This window comes from Diadema antillarum, unplaced genomic scaffold (assembly GCF_040938485.1).
Source record: "Diadema antillarum isolate AM-2024a unplaced genomic scaffold, OU_Dant_1.0 seq00000964_RagTag, whole genome shotgun sequence".
Taxonomy (NCBI): domain Eukaryota; kingdom Metazoa; phylum Echinodermata; class Echinoidea; order Diadematoida; family Diadematidae; genus Diadema; species Diadema antillarum.
Window position 1 is genome coordinate 215,062 of NW_027271810.1, and position 16,219 is coordinate 231,280.

General features: G+C 38.3%; 1 protein-coding gene across 1 annotated transcript; it reads right to left on the bottom strand.

Annotated features, from left to right (window-relative positions):
• Positions 1-1,185: 1,185 nt before the first annotated feature.
• LOC139741942 (uroporphyrinogen-III synthase-like) lies at positions 1,186-15,649 on the bottom strand. The gene is made up of 8 exons (XM_071652512.1): positions 15,566-15,649; positions 13,757-13,831; positions 12,527-12,707; positions 11,005-11,154; positions 8,541-8,624; positions 6,995-7,080; positions 6,377-6,472; positions 1,186-1,353 (listed from the first exon to the last, which is right to left on the bottom strand). Exons 2-8 carry the CDS (start codon positions 13,826-13,828, stop codon positions 1,216-1,218), a joined length of 807 nt encoding a protein of 268 aa, XP_071508613.1. The 5' UTR covers positions 13,829-13,831; positions 15,566-15,649; the 3' UTR covers positions 1,186-1,215.
• Positions 15,650-16,219: the final 570 nt, after the last annotated feature.

Sequence of the window (16,219 nt, forward strand, 5' to 3'; positions counted from 1 at the left end):
CAAAACTGATCAGCCAAAGTTCTGGTGTTTACAAAATGTGTGACAAAATACGCGCTAGAAAGCCACTTGTAATTGTTGAGTGTGCGCAGTAAAGGTTTGTTTATTGTGATTGTGACATCAGAGCGGTGCAATGGAACAAAAACTTTGAGTCAATCAAGAAAATTAATGGAAATTGGTGACGTCAGCTGTGTGATATCTATTGCACAGCTGACAGCGACAGCATGCAATAGAGCTTTTAACTGCATGTCGCATGATGAGCAATCGACCAATCGGAGAGCTACATTCTTTTTAGGTGTTATACATTGTAAAATGTAGAATAAAATCAAAGCATGGTGATAAAAATCATAAACTAGCTTTTATTGCACATTATTTGCAAGTCCTCTAATAATAATCAACCCACAAGTTTGAGTATGAGTATAAATGACACTACATGTATATTGCTTGGCCTTTTATCTTCCATTTTTTAAATGTAACAAATTTATATTTGTGACCAAATTGTAGGCAATTTGTCCATCACCCCTGAGAAATGAAACATAAATGACCTGAGTTAGACATGCTGAAGCTCCAGAGAATTTTGAACATGCTTCAATTCAGCTTTTCCCTCCTTTGGTCAAGAGGATGAAAAGCAAACCTCTCAACTTTTCTGACTGAAAAATAGGGATAATTTGACTCAAAAGTACAAAGGAGAGAGCAGTTCCCTTAGGAGTTTGTAGTAAATTATCAAGAAAACATAATGCCTCCGGCCACTTCGTTGCGGAGGCATAAAAATAGGAAACATCTATTGAAACAAGAATTGGGAATGGTCAAAATTCAGATTAATTCATCCAAATTCAGAATGGTTGGGAGGTCTGGAAGAGGGCTGAGTCGTGGACTGTGTCATGGATGGGTCAGATCGGAGGGGGTCCCCACAGTCTGTTGTTGGGTGGAAATGATGCTCTCAGCCAGAATGCAATACACTGAACACAGTTCGGCACGTCCCGTTTCAGCTACAGGACCGACACTGCCATCGACCACACAGGCAAGGCTGGGCCGAGCTGGGACGGGCTGGGCTTGACCCTTATGCACCGTGTTCACCAAATTAAATGCTGGATTGCCATGGCAGGGCGAGTGTCCGTCGATCTGCCAGCACACAAAAGGGTTAAACATGCTGGTGTAAGCATCTTCACCCATCGATCACGCGTCCACTGGCATTGGGGTTTTTGGTGGAGCAGATCTCTATTGGTCCCGCCCCTCCTGCAGACACTGCTGGATGGCTTGAAGAAGTGCCTGAGGGTTTGGTTTATCAGCCACGCCCGCAACCAGGTACCCCTTTTCCTCCATTGCTATCTGTGTGGTAGAACCTATTGCAAGAAACTGGGAGCAAAGGGGTAATAATTCAAATGTCAAATTTGGGTAAATTATCTCTTCTCCTTCTTCTTCTTCTTCTTCTTCTTTTTTGCCATTCTCAAGCAATCACCATTACTTTATGGCTGAAGGAATGATGCACATGTACAATTGTATTTGTATAGAATTGCATAAACTCATTAATTCACTGTTGTTGTTGTTGTGATTGTTATTATCATAACAATGACTAACATACCATTATAACATATCATTACTGTTAAACCATCATCACTTTTGTCAGTGTTTTAATTATCACTGAAACCAGGCTCAATGCAAAGATCATCATACAATCTTTTTGCTTTGACCATCAGCAAACTGGCAGTTCATACAAGTATGATATAGGAAATATAAAAAAGGATGAAATTTGGCACAAAACATATGGCAAGCAGGTTTCAACATAATGCATGTCATGATGCTTACTAGCTGAGAGAAATAAGATGTTGCACAATTGCAGATTGTCACTTTTTCTTCTTCTTTTGTTATTCTTCTAATAATTACCCTTTAAAACAGCAAAACCTGCATACAATGAACAAACAGGACCCATAAAATGCAAAAGAATATAGGCCCCTTTATGATTTCCATATCAAACATAAATTTTGCATGGCTAAGATCTTTGATTAATTCATGCAATAAAGAGGATTTCTGCATATGATATTATCTCTTTAACAACATACATGTATTTCATGCCACAATGACTTGTTCTTTTAGACCCTGTCTATCACTGACTGCTGACATGGCAAATAGGGATTTTATATAAATCCCTTTGAATTCAATATTTTTTTGTTTAAGGTAAACTTGCAAATTATTCATTTCTACACTCCTGGTCATCAGGTTAAAAAGAATTGTACCCCAAAGCTTTCTATTGCATGTATGTCCAAAAAAAAAAAAAAATGAAAGGGAGGATTTCATTATTTTTTTCTCCGACCATTCTACATTAATTTGAAGACAAAGGCACGATCATACACTTTGCATGAAATATCACCCTTGCATAACATATTGCATAACACAAGTCATAATGCAGCCACTAATAAGTTCATAGAAAAAGGGAAAGAAAAATAATGTAATGCAAAAGGGATAAAAATGATGTGTTACATACAATGACAAACTTATGTGCTGGAATGTGTAGTCCTTGCATAGCTACATGATCATTACTTGTCATCATAATGATATACAATGTAGTACATTATTTCCATGTGAAGTACAAAAGGTCACTTAGCACATATATGTACTGTAGTTACAAAAGAGCTGGGCTCTTGCATTGGGCAATGTAGTCATATTAATGCTGAAGTGTGTGCCCACGTCAATTAACAGTCTACTCCATGACGCGAAGCTTAATAGTGTCTACCCCTCACAAACAGATCAAGCCAGATCACATAGCAGAAACTATTCAAGCTATGTTAATCATCTCATGCTCAGGTGCGGCAAAACAACCTCGTGCGATGACGCGATAATGCAGGAAACCCCGTTGAGCCGGGCCATGCTGCCTCACGTCTCCAGGGGGGTATACCCTGAGATGGGACTGAAGACCTACGACTACGCCCATTACGTGCTATCTGACCTTCCCGACCAGCACTCTCCTCTCTGCTTCGGTACACGTGCACCCCTGGCACATAGCGCACGCAGCATTTCTGCTTCTTCTGAAGCAAGAGAAGGTGAGAGACGGAGATAACGGCGCTGCATCGCACCCTTCGGGGGGCCATCCAACATCAGAATGAGAGCAGGTTATCTCTGTCAACTCTATTCCTTCTTTCTTTCTGCCGAGCAGCTCTCCATGGAACATGGAACCGCTAAAAATAGGACAATCACTATATTTAGCACGGCATACCTTCTCCCAGTGGAGATTATAACAACAAATCATATCATGACTATTTTTTTTTAAAGCTGTATCTGCAATATTTCTTGTTTAATATCATATGATGACTGAAAAAGTGGGATATTATGATCTCAAATTGTTATGGGCAGAAAAGATTGAGAGAGAGAGAGAGACAGAGAAAAAAAAAGAGACAAGAAAATAAAATCTGTGTTATTGCCTTTTTTCTGTTCTGATATGCCACCAGAATTTTTTTTTTTTTTTTCAAACTGAGTGCAAAAAGTTTTGAAAGTTCACAAATGGACAATGATTTCAAAGGCTTGGCTGCATTGTGGTGCAGTTATACCGCAGGAAAATGGGTCTCACATGATGAGCGGCTGATGAGCATTACAGAGCTCTGGTTCACACCAGTCATCATTTTCCAGATGTGAAGTCAAACAGTGATGTTGATTTGAGCAGCTCTTCTATAGATTACTCCCTGCTCTCGATTGCAAATTCTGAATATTTTCAGTTATGCAATTGGAGCTGAAATCATGAACCATATGATATTTAGGGGACAGAGGACATATATTTATGAATACATCAGGACATCAAATAAACCTCTCTGTCAATATCACTTCAATGTCTGCTTCTGCATAATTATATGCAAAACCAACATGAAGATGAATCTGCAGCCACAAAATACCTTAGAAGCATGTACAGAGCTCTACCTGTGAGAAATCAATACTCTTGCTTCAAAGGTATTGTTTACCATTGGAAGCAGTGATTTAAAAAATGTTCCAAGTTGTCACATTTGATGCACATGTGTAGGCCAGTTGTATCACAAAACATCCTACCATATAAAAATTTTGCAATAAAACCTAAAATATAAGGAGATATCACTATTTTTCTAAGACATAACTGTAGACGGTTTAGTCTACAAACAATTTTATTATAACTATTGTTTTTCTTTTTTGTATATTTAACAATTCTTAACATGGATTACAATGATTGAAATTTTTACATTGGCTGTTTCTATCCCTAACTTACATTTTAGAACTATTTCCAAGCACTAAAGCTAGGTTTTTGTTTCATCTGCAAACGGTAACTAATGCCTTTAATGTTTAAGGCATCAAAGAGCTGACTGAGTGAAAAGTCTGGATTATGTTTTGTTATGGTTATTGTTGTTGTTGATGGTGGTGGTGGTTGTGCTGCTGTTGTTGTTGTTGTTGTTGTTGTTGTTGTTGCTGCTGCTGCTGTTGTTGTTGTTGCTGCTGTTGTTGTTGTTGTAGTTGTTGTTGTTGTTGTTGTTGTTGTTGTTGAAGAAATTTTGCTTCTAAATTAAAGAGAATTAAAACCCTTCTCAAGCTTACTTCATTGTCCCAACATCTATTTCAACACCTGAGATTAGGCATTGGAATAATAAGAGGAAGTAGAATGGGTCACATTTGAAAACACAGCAGCTGGGTCACATTTGAAAACACAGCAGCTGTGTCACTTGCAATTAGGGATGAAAGAATGACTCATTTTTTAAATCACTTTCATTCTAATTCATGAAAACTTACAGTGCAGATACTTTTCATGATTATAAAGTTTCATCATGACTATAATTTAACGAGGGTTAAATGAGAATAGTTAATATTTTTTTTAACTTAATCTGGCCTAATTACTCCCGTCCCATTATAGTTCTGCATGGATTTGTTTTTGTTTGCTTTGTTTTTGTTTGATTTGTTTAATTCATCTTGTATGAACTTCATTGATCTGCGAAAACACGTGTGTGAAAGATGCTCGAGCTAGGTTCATGGGTCCATCTTTTCACTCAAGTTTGACAGCGAATCAAAATACTACCATTTTGAAGGGATTGTTTTATGGGATCTGAGGGGTGCAGCCACACCCCCCTTGGAATGGCCACATAGGGAGCTTACAGGCACCACAGGGGGTATGTCGGAGGCCACAGGGGAGTGGACGTTGACATCACAAATTTATTAGTTGCCACTCTGCTTCCACTCGTACACAAACCAATACACACACACACAAAAAAAAAAGACTGAAGTCCCACTTGAACTATTTTTTTCAGTCCTCTCTCACCCCGACCCCCTCCTCTAAAAGAAGAAGATATTTGAAAAGGATGTGATGAATTCGATATTGCATTACTTCTTAGATAGCATTTACCATCTTTTCTTCTGCATAAATAGACATTTGTATTGTTATGTACCCTTAAAATGAATCAAAGATATTATATTCAGGTACATCATCAACATCAGCAGATGCTGGCTGATTCCTACTTAAAAGTTCAGAAGTAGCCATATCTTAAGTCTCATTGTGGCTAGAGCTAATTTTACGGTCAGCATTATGTTCATGAAACAGAAAACAGCTTTTCCACTGTTCCAACAGGATACCATGAATTACAGCTGGCATCACTATGATGAACTTTTTTGCACACTTGTCCAATTTCACTCAAATCATTACCAATCTGGTGGTGGGTGGGTGGGTGGGTGGGGGGGGGGGGGGGTTATCTCCTTAAATTTATTCAACATATTTTTTTTTCCTTAGATATAAATTCCTGTCCAATATGTACCTAATAGAACAGATGCATGCAGTCGAAATTAGGACGTCAGTTCACGAAAGAAGATAAACTGGCTTTAAGCACTTGCAATGCTGTAGCAGGGTATTCTGTTTTGTATGACATCTATATAAGCACTATCAATAAGGACAAGTTTTAGAATGCAAAAAACAAAACAAAACAAAACAAAACAAATAAAACCCAACAACAAACCAGACAACCCCTCAAATCAGTAAATAAAATGCTTTCATTAAAAAAAAATAACAACAAAGATAAGATAAAGGCATCAAAATTAGTTTACACGTGAAATCCACCATACACTGAAGAAATACATAAATACAAAAATACACACAACTTATATTTCCATGGATGACTAAATTACACACATAGATACAAACATACACATATGCTTGCACACACATAAATATAAAGAAATTGACATTCCACGTGCACATACAGCACAAACATCAAAAATTGTCTTAATAAGGTGAAAACAAAGTGACTTGCTAATGACTAATCAATTATCTGAAGAGCAAGCAGTATGTAATGAAATAACATGTAAGTGTGTGAGCTTTAATGTGTATCTGTACATTGGTGTGTACACACACAACATGCAGCATCTTCTGCTGTACAATTGTTACCTTCGTATTGCTTAATTCGTCCTTGTGGATTTCCAGAACTTCCTTGGAATATTGCACACCGGATGGACTGAAGAAAACAATACAGTCTGGGGCACCCTGAGAAACAAAGAGAGACGATGCATAGTTTAGATATAAAAATGCTGTCTAATGGAGTGAAGTTCTTCCAAGAAAGGTTTTCATTCCCACAAAATGTATCACGATACAGTGTACAAAAAAAACAAAACATCGGTTACACTTCTCATCAATAAATTATGAATGTAAAAAAAAAGGATTGACAAATTTGATTCACAATGCAAAATTTGTTTACATGAACCATATCGAATACTACAGCATTTTCACTCCCCCCCCCCCCCCCATTTTTTAAACAGGTCAGGGAAAGTCACTAAATACATGTATTAACTTTTGAAATCTTCATGTTCCTCAAAACAAACGGATGAACATACAGGTCAATACAAATGCAGCATGACCCCCCTCCCCCCCCCCAAAAAAAAAAGAAAAAAAAAATAGCTTGGATTACTGACTGAGAAAGAATCATAAGTCCTGGATCTCTTTTGCAACACAAGAGCCATACACTAAGTGTGTTTGGATGTGAAAGAAAACTACATTGCATCATCTTACCTTCTCCTTGATATACCTCATCAGCTGATCAGCGAGACCAGTATTTGCAATGGTCTGGTAGACTACATCTGCTGTGAAGTCAATTCCTGCAAACAAGTGTGACAATGACCATTGTGACAGGGCTCTTTAAAGGAGCCACAGGGTACATACCAGTACACAAAATACATTTTGCATTAATCTTGCACTCCATTTAAGTGGATGCCATCACTCTTATAAATGTACATAAATTGAATAGATCATGAACTTGAAATGATATGTACACATAGGAAGACAGTGATTTTGGTGCTTTTTTGTGTGCGTGTGGGGGCATTTTCTCAAAATAAAGTCCTTGGCAACTTGTAAACCCAAAATGAACCCCCCCCCCCCTACCAGATTATGAAATCTTCAAGAGACTTTGTACAAAATCCATCAGATTACTGTATGTAGTGGGTTAAAAGAGCATCTGAAGTTATTGCATATCATATTTACATTGGCATAGAGAATAGACTTCAACGGATGTTGACAGCCCTGTGTTTGTGCTGCTGCACTACAGATGGCGCTATTTAACAAACATTCCAAACAACTGTTAAAGCATTTCCCAGGGAGCTGAATGGAATGACTGCTTCAACCAAATATTCAGAAAAGTCAGTACATATGCTTGAATTTATATTAACATGCTGGACCACACATATTACCAATTCAATCCATACTGTAGAATATAAAGCTAAGAGAAGATTTTGTTAATATCTTTAAATTACATGTTTCTTCATTTTTTTTCTTTTTTAAGGGAGTGTCACTTTACGTCATTTTTTTGGGGGGGGCAAAACAAAGTGTCTCAATTGAATATAATGTTTCGCATGAATAAGGTTTTAAAGTACAGTTGTATATTTTGGCTACATCAAAGCTTGCTTAAGGGAAACACAAACACAAACAAACACACACACACACACTCACACATAGACACAGACACACACAAACACAATGCTGACAAAAAGTAATCATTACCGGTAATCAACTCTCACGCAGAGTAGGAGGGGTCAATGACATATGACAGAGTATGACAAGCAAACACATGCATATTGCAAGCAAAGGGCATATATTATCTGATCACGACCTGTAAGTCAGGTACATGTGATCTACATTGCTCTCTGCTTTAAAGTGTAACTTGCCTTTAGATATCACCAGTGCAACTTTATCTATAATTACAATTTTCTGCAGAGTCCTCGAGCAAATAATCTGCATATCTAACAAAAACGCAATAATCCATCAGACTATGTTTCTACTACATGTACTAATGTTGCTACAACTAGTTATAATGATAGTAGCAATGATGACAATAATGAGTGTAATAATGTTGATGATGGCGGTATAGATTAAATAAATACTGGTTACTATGATAAAAGTCATGATAATCATAATGCAATTATAATTATAATTATGGCATAAATGATACACATACAATTAGAGGTATTTGTAACATTTATCCACATCAAAACCATCAAAATCAAAATGCCATTCAGCTTGATAGAAGACTAGACAACAGACCAGACTGTTGGATTTCACTCACCTTCCTTCTCTAGCGTCTTTGGTATAGTTTCTCTTCTCATGGTTCCACACGGATACAGCAGTGGCTTGGAGCCCGGCTTCACAGCTAGAGAGAGAGAGAGAGAGAGAGGGAAAAAATAACAACAACAACAACAACAACAACAACAACAGCAACAATAACAATAATAATAATAATAATAAATACAATCAGTCTTCACAATTCCACCCAATGTCCAACAGACTTTCACCAAATGTCAGCAAAGTTTGAAGAAACAATGATGTTACCACCATACAACTTCCCCATTGGTTTGTTTGAGACTTCAGATTATTACTAAAGTCATGATTTGGGTCAGTAATTTTCCAAAATTGCAAAATCTTCCCCCTAAAAGACATTATTACTACCCAGGGTACATTATTAGAAGATTACACAAGTTTGATGGCAAGGATATACTGTACTTCATCCTTATTGATTTCATGTCAAACAAGGCAATCGCCAAATTGTGTCTCGCCCATTCGCGCACAAGGAATTAATATTTTTTATAACTCCCAGAAGTTAATAGACCTGCTTATGACCTTTGACCTTGTGGTGACCTTCAACACCCTAAGGGACATTTACCATCCAAGTTTGGTCACAAACGGACAAAGGGATCAAAAGTAACGAGCCATAATCGAAACGCGCCATAAAAACTTAACATTGGGCCCTAAAAATTTGTTGACCCCTTTCTGTGACCTTTGACCTTGTGATGACCTTTAACTTCCCAAGGGACATCTACCGTCCAAGTTTGGTCACAAACAGACATAGGGATCAAAAGTTATGAGCCACAATCAAAACGCGCCATAAAAACATAACATTGGGCCCTTAAAGTTTGTTGACCCCTGTGACATTTGACCTTGTGACGACCTTCACCTCCCCAAGGGACATGTAACTTCCATCCAAGTTTGGTCACAAACGGACAAAGGGATCAAAAGTTATGAGCCATAAACGAAATGCGCCCTAAAAACTTAACATTGGGCCCTAAAAGTTCGTTGACCCCTGTCTGTAACCTTTGACCTTGTGGTTACCTTCAACTTCCCAAGAGACATCTACCATCACCCAAGTTTGATTGCCATTGTAGCAACATGTGCTGAGTTACGTGTGATAAGAGAGTCTTGCAAGTAAACTTTAACGCATGACCTCAAATGACCTTTGACCTTATCATGTGACCTCTTACGGCACCATTACATGAAGGTACCCCCAGTGCATCCATCACCCAAGTTTGATTGCCATTGTAGCAACATGTGTCGAGTTACATGTGATAAGAGAGTCTTGCAAGTAAACTTTAACGTATGACCTCAAATGACCTTTGACCTTATCCTGTGACCTCCAACGGCACCATAACATGAAGGTACCCCCAGTGCATCTATGACCCAAGTTAGGTTGTAATCCAAGCAACTTATGTGAAGTTATTTGTTAAAAGAGAGTCTTGCAGGTAAACTTGAACATAGAAAAGAGTCTTGCACATACTCTTCAATATATGACCTCAAATGACCTTTGACATCATCACATGACCTCTGACAACACCATAACATGAAGATACCCCTAGTGCTTCTATCACCCAAGTGTGGCTGCCATTGCTGTAACAGTTGCCAAGTTATGCATCATAAGAGAGTCTTGCAGGTAAACTTTAACATTTGTGACGGACGACGGACGACGGACGGACGACGGACGGACGACGGACGGACGACGGACGGACGCCATTTAGATCCCTTAGTCTCACCTTCACCTCCGGTGGGCGAGACAAAAAGCAAATGATATTTATTGCAGATTTGTGAATGGCTAAATTGGGGACTTGTAAGTTGATGACATAACCTCTACCAATTTTAGTACTGATGCGAAGTCATGACTAACATCACTGATTCACAAAAAAGTGGAAACTTTCAAATTCCATAGCTTTCTTACTTTAGGTCCAATTTTAATAAAACCTCTACTGTCAAGTTAGGACGTGAAATTTGCACTTTTAATTAAAGGACCAAGACAATACATCTTTTTTTTTTGGGGGGGGATGTTTTTTGTTTTTCTCAAATTTGACTATCTCTCCTTGTACGTGGAGCATCAATGGAAAGTGTTCTTTTTTCTTTCCACTCTAATTAAAGCAAATACATTTGTATTCCATTATTGGTCTGTCTAGTCACCTTCACTATCTTTTTTTTCATGATTCAGAAAATACTGACAAACTCCAGAATGTCAACTTTTGTCCAGACCAAAAATAGTATACTTTGGCTAACCAAAATCCAATACTAAATGGAGAAGAGATATGAAAAGTTCTAAAATGTATGCCACATGTAAGAAAAAGTGCACAGAAAAACAAATTGGGTGCAAATCAAAACCTGCCCTATACATCCCTAAAGGGGAATAATGAATATGGGAGTATACATATTTGAAGAATAACAAAATACCAAAACCAAAGGACATGTACATTTACAATCTGATCTCATTTCCATCTCACCACTGATGATGATCTTGACAAGGTTTTCTGCATTTCCAGAATCCTCTCCTACAGGCTCAAGGCCAAGTGACCTGACCCTGCTGCCTGTTGATGTGCCAACGCTAAATGCAGGAAGTTGTCTCCATTTCTCTTTAAGTTCTCTGTTCCAAGCTGCACATTGGGGGGGGGGGGGGGGGATCAGTTAATCAGAGAATCATTTTGAAGTATATGTGAGCATGATATTGACAATTCTTCAAGGTAACATATCTTAAGCACATCCACATGAGTCATAAGTCCTCAATATGATTTTTATGATTCATACACGAGCAGTTACCAGGTATATGCACATCACATGACATCATCAACCATACACACAAGTTTCTGTTTTCATTTTTTTGTGTGGTATATTTGCCTTCTAAGTGTATACAAATTGTAATAAAACACCTGTTGCTACAGAAACTATTTGGGCAATTCCGCGGTTAGTAACGTTACATTTGAACAAATTCAGATATTTGTTTTTACTACTAAATTACCATTTATTCATTTCAAGTCAAAATTATGTCAAAAACATGTTCATCCTTCCCAGGTTTATGATACAGAAAAGAATGAATACAATCCATGAAATATTAGAATTGCTATGGCAGCTTAAAGGGCTGGTTAGTAACGTTACGAAAAAAGGACATGACAAAAAAATCAATGTCTTGTAACAAAAAGTGTGCAAAAATTCAAGTTACTTCAAACAAAGTGTTGCATTAATTTTAATTATTGCATCATGACAAATGTTCACACAAAGTTTTTGAGCAGTTCGACCAATTATTTTTTAGCTAGACCCCCAAAAGCATGGTTAGTAACGTTACAGTTAGTAACGTTACATTTGTCCGGAGTAATTCCGCAGGTCATTTCACCCTTTTGTAATTGACAAAATGTCACATGACTTCTGGAGTATTTAAATGTATTCATCTTTTACCCATTAGCAGAACTTTGAGGAAAAAATTTCAAAGGAACCCACTGTAATTTGCATTTAAGTGAATTTCAGCATCCCCAGTCCCACATGTACATTTTAAATGATGGTTTTAGATCTCGCGAAATCAATAAATACGAAAAATAAAATCTACTGAATTTCAAAGACCTTAATGATTGGTGAACATCCATGGCATTAGTTGGTACCTAAATTAAAGAGTAAGATAAAGAGGCACATTTCTTTTATCCATGTCATGTCCACCTAACTGCGGAATTGCCCATTTACATCTCATTTGAGTTCAAATTTCATCTTCAAAATTACAGGGTCACAGACAACAACAACAACAACAACAACAAAATGAGAGAGAGAAAAGAATCACAGACTTCACTTAATCAGGCTGTTTGGACAATTAGTTTGGTCAGATTTGTCACTCAATGTTAAGAACATAACCATCAGAAGCACAGTATACAAGGTAAAACTACTGGGCATTTACAAATGAGCATATAAATCTGTGTTTTCACTCCTGCTTGTTTGCTTTATCTAATGACCAGTCCTGTTTTAAAAAGTGGCCATAATCTTCACCTTCCTGAGCAGAGGAATGCTTGAGGCAGAGAGAAACGGACTCCACCGTCCTTGGGCTGGAGAAGACGAGGCCAGAGAAATCTTCCGGCCGGGAGATGTGGGAGAAGAGGGCGGGGAGGTTGGTGAACTCGAAGGCGATGGGAGAGAGTGAGACACAGCCCACCCCTGCTGCGTCGAAAGCCTGGCACAGAGAAATTATGATCCAAGAATAAAAGGATGTAAGATTATGTTAATGCATGGCAAATTTCAAGAATAAATAATTTTTCAGGAATTAAGTGAAAATTTATCTGCAACCATGACCGCCATATGGCACAGTAAGACACACACAATATAAGCTTGTGGGACCTTATACGACATGTTGTGAGTCAGTATATAGCAGCATAAGGAACCTATGAACCATTAAAACATACAAAATCTGAAATCACATAGTGTCAGGGGAAATTTGACAATATGGTCTGGCTTAAATTTCTGCAGTGTAGCCCTTAATGTGCAGACTGAACAAACAGTCATAACTCAGAATGAATTTCACTGTTGACAAGTTCATCACCTGATTTGACTCATTCACTAATTATGTTGTTTGCACCATACAAAGATGGTTGTGGAGGTTGAAGAGTGATGGTGCTTTGTTCAAATCCATGAAAAGTTCTCTTAATGAAAGTGCCACAAATATGAACAAAATAAAGAGCTTGTTGCTGCTTAAAGGCACTTAAGGGAAAAAGTTGCTGCTTAAAGGTGCTTAAAGGTTTTATGACATACAAATGCATGTTGATTTGTGTTGATTCATGATACCCTCAACATCACTTTTGCGTTGAAACGAATATCTAGAAACAATCCATATATTTTTAAATAATTCCTCAACTCAGCATAACTTGCATGTTTCTGCAATATTTTTATGACTAACAAAAGACATGATGAGGGAACATGCAAGTTATGATCGGTCTCGGGGAGGGTGCATTCTAATGTCTTTTGTTTATCACATTAGTACTTTAGCAATGATTGACAGATGAGGTCACAACCAGAATCTTGGTTTGGAAGGTGTTTTTTTTTTTTTTTTTTTTGGGGGGGGGCATATCTAAGTAATATGAAGAAAAATAGAAGAAAATTATTCAAAAATATATGGAATGTTTCTAGATATTGGTTTTACCGCAAAGGTGATGTTGAGGGTATCATGAATCAATACAAATCTACATGCATTTGTATGTCATAAAACCTTTGAAGGAGAAAACACACCTCCTGATATTTGTCACTGGTAGAACCCTCTGGGACAGATCTGAGCAGGACACAATTCATCCTAGATAGCATCAACTGCAATGTGGTAACAAGAAATTAGGAAGTCGGTTTGCCTCAGCACTGCACTGTGTGAGGATTGGACGAGCAAAGAATCTGATTACTTGGAAAATGTAAGAACTTATAAAACGGAAGGATATGGAGAAAATCACACACTATAACAACAAAAGTAACAAAGAACAAATCTGGAGCAATGATGTGATAATGCAACACACAAGGAAACACACATTCAATGACAGAAGTCTGTCATGGTCTGTTGAAGTTCGCGACCTCACCAATGTACGACAATACTTTACAAAGAGGGCTGTACAGTATCAGAAGGAGAGGAAGAAGTAAAAATTACATCTGCTGAGTTGCCAAAGTACGAAAACAGCATTCTTCACATTCACATGCTTGAAGTAAAAGTACAAATGAAAGGGAAACTAAACTTCCATATAACCTGGAGCGGAGCACATATTCATTCTAAAATGATAGTCAAAAGCTCAAACAGCACCCAAGTGTTCTAGTAAATCATTTTATTAATCATTACTTTAGTACACTAGATATAGTAAAAATCTAATGACTCATGCAGGTTCAGAGAAGAAGAGCTTAACATAAACTTGCAAGGGAAATGTTACATTTCTATAATTTGGTATTTTCTATCAACAAATCTCCTTGTAAATACATATCAGTTCGGGAAACCCACTCACAAGGGGGGCCCCTCCTTATAAGTAACCCGTCCCCCTTATAAGTAACCCCGTCCCCCTTATAAGTAACCCCCGGGGCACCCCTTATAAGGAGTCTCCACGCTTTTTTGCAATGCAACGCGAAAATGAAAGGACTGCGGCAATTCGCTTGATTATGTCCATAAAGCTTCACAAGTTTCCTAGTTACTCACGAAATTTGAGCAAAATCGGTTCGAGGCATCATATCTAAAATCATGGATTTAAATGCGATGTCAAACGACCCATGCGAATGCTGAAATGCGAGCGATTACTGGTGTGAGTGTCGCCAGGCGCGGCGGCGCGGCAATGCTTGAGTGCAGACGTGGCGACTGAGTACGGAGACTTTCGTACTCAGTCGCCACGTCTGCACTCAAGCATTGCCGCGCCGCCGCGCCTGGCGACACTCACGCCAGTAATCGCTCGCATTTCAGCATTCGCATGGGTCGTTTGACATCGCATTTAAATCCATGATTTTAGATATGATGCCTCGAACCGATTTTGCTCAAATTTCGTGAGTAACTAGGAAACTTGTGAAGCTTTATGGACATAATCAAGCGAATTGCCGCAGTCCTTTCATTTTCGCGTTGCATTGCAAAAAAGCGTGGAGACTCCTTATAAGGGGTGCCCCGGGGGTTACTTATAAGGGGGACGGGTTACTTATAAGGAGGGGCCCCCCTTGTGAGTGGGTTTCCCGAACTGATATAAGTACAAGTAAGTAAGCTCGTTCAGATTTTTTTTTTTTTCATTTTTAGTGGGGGTACATATGGACCATTGGAAGTCTAGCCCATGTATCACTTTTTCATTTCCTTTAGGCAGCTCATATGACTGGGATTCTTTCTAGTTCTAGTAAAAGCGGGATCACAAGGAAAGATTTGTTTGATGCACTGACAAACTTACGCAATAATCAACGCATGGGACCGATGATTGTATAAGTGGCAACTGCACCTCGTATACTATTACTAAATATCATTACTCCACCTGGATTTTCCTCTGTTGTATTCTCAATGCACTATCTAAAAGTACTGCCCTCTTTCGGGTCTCCACTTACCTTGGACAATGAAAATAAAACATCCAGGACGAGCAACTTTCACAAACATTGGTAGTGGCTGATGACATAAGCCTGTCAGATGACCATCAATGAGCGCTGCCTGCCATCGCCAATGTTTGACTACTGCGGTGCTCGCTCGCTCGATGCTGGCATGACGGGGGTGGGGTTCGGGAGGGGGATCGGGAGGGTAGGGGATTGGAACAGACGCTCCTCCTAACCAGGGAGGTGGGCACCTCCCTGTCCTAACAAACCAACTCCGTAAGCTTCGTTTAATCTTTTTCCTTATTCTGCCGTTGTCAAGGAGAGTCAAAACCGTGGAAGTGTCTCTTCATGATCATCAGTGATGGCATGTAGTGGGAATGATAATGGTGATGAAATGAAATGATATGAAATAAAATGAAATCATAGTATAGGCTATTGATCATACCTACATAACTGGCATACTTTTAATTATCCCAGTTAATTATCATGATCATTATCCTACTTATTAACAATGATCTAATTGGAACCTACATCCTACAAGCTTTGGTTTTTAGTGGGTTTCTCTTACTATGTCCTTATACATTTGTGAAATTTTATCTCGAATTGACTGTTGACTGTTGTATTCTTTTTAATCAAATGGAATATAAAACTTGTACGAAATGTGGAATATGG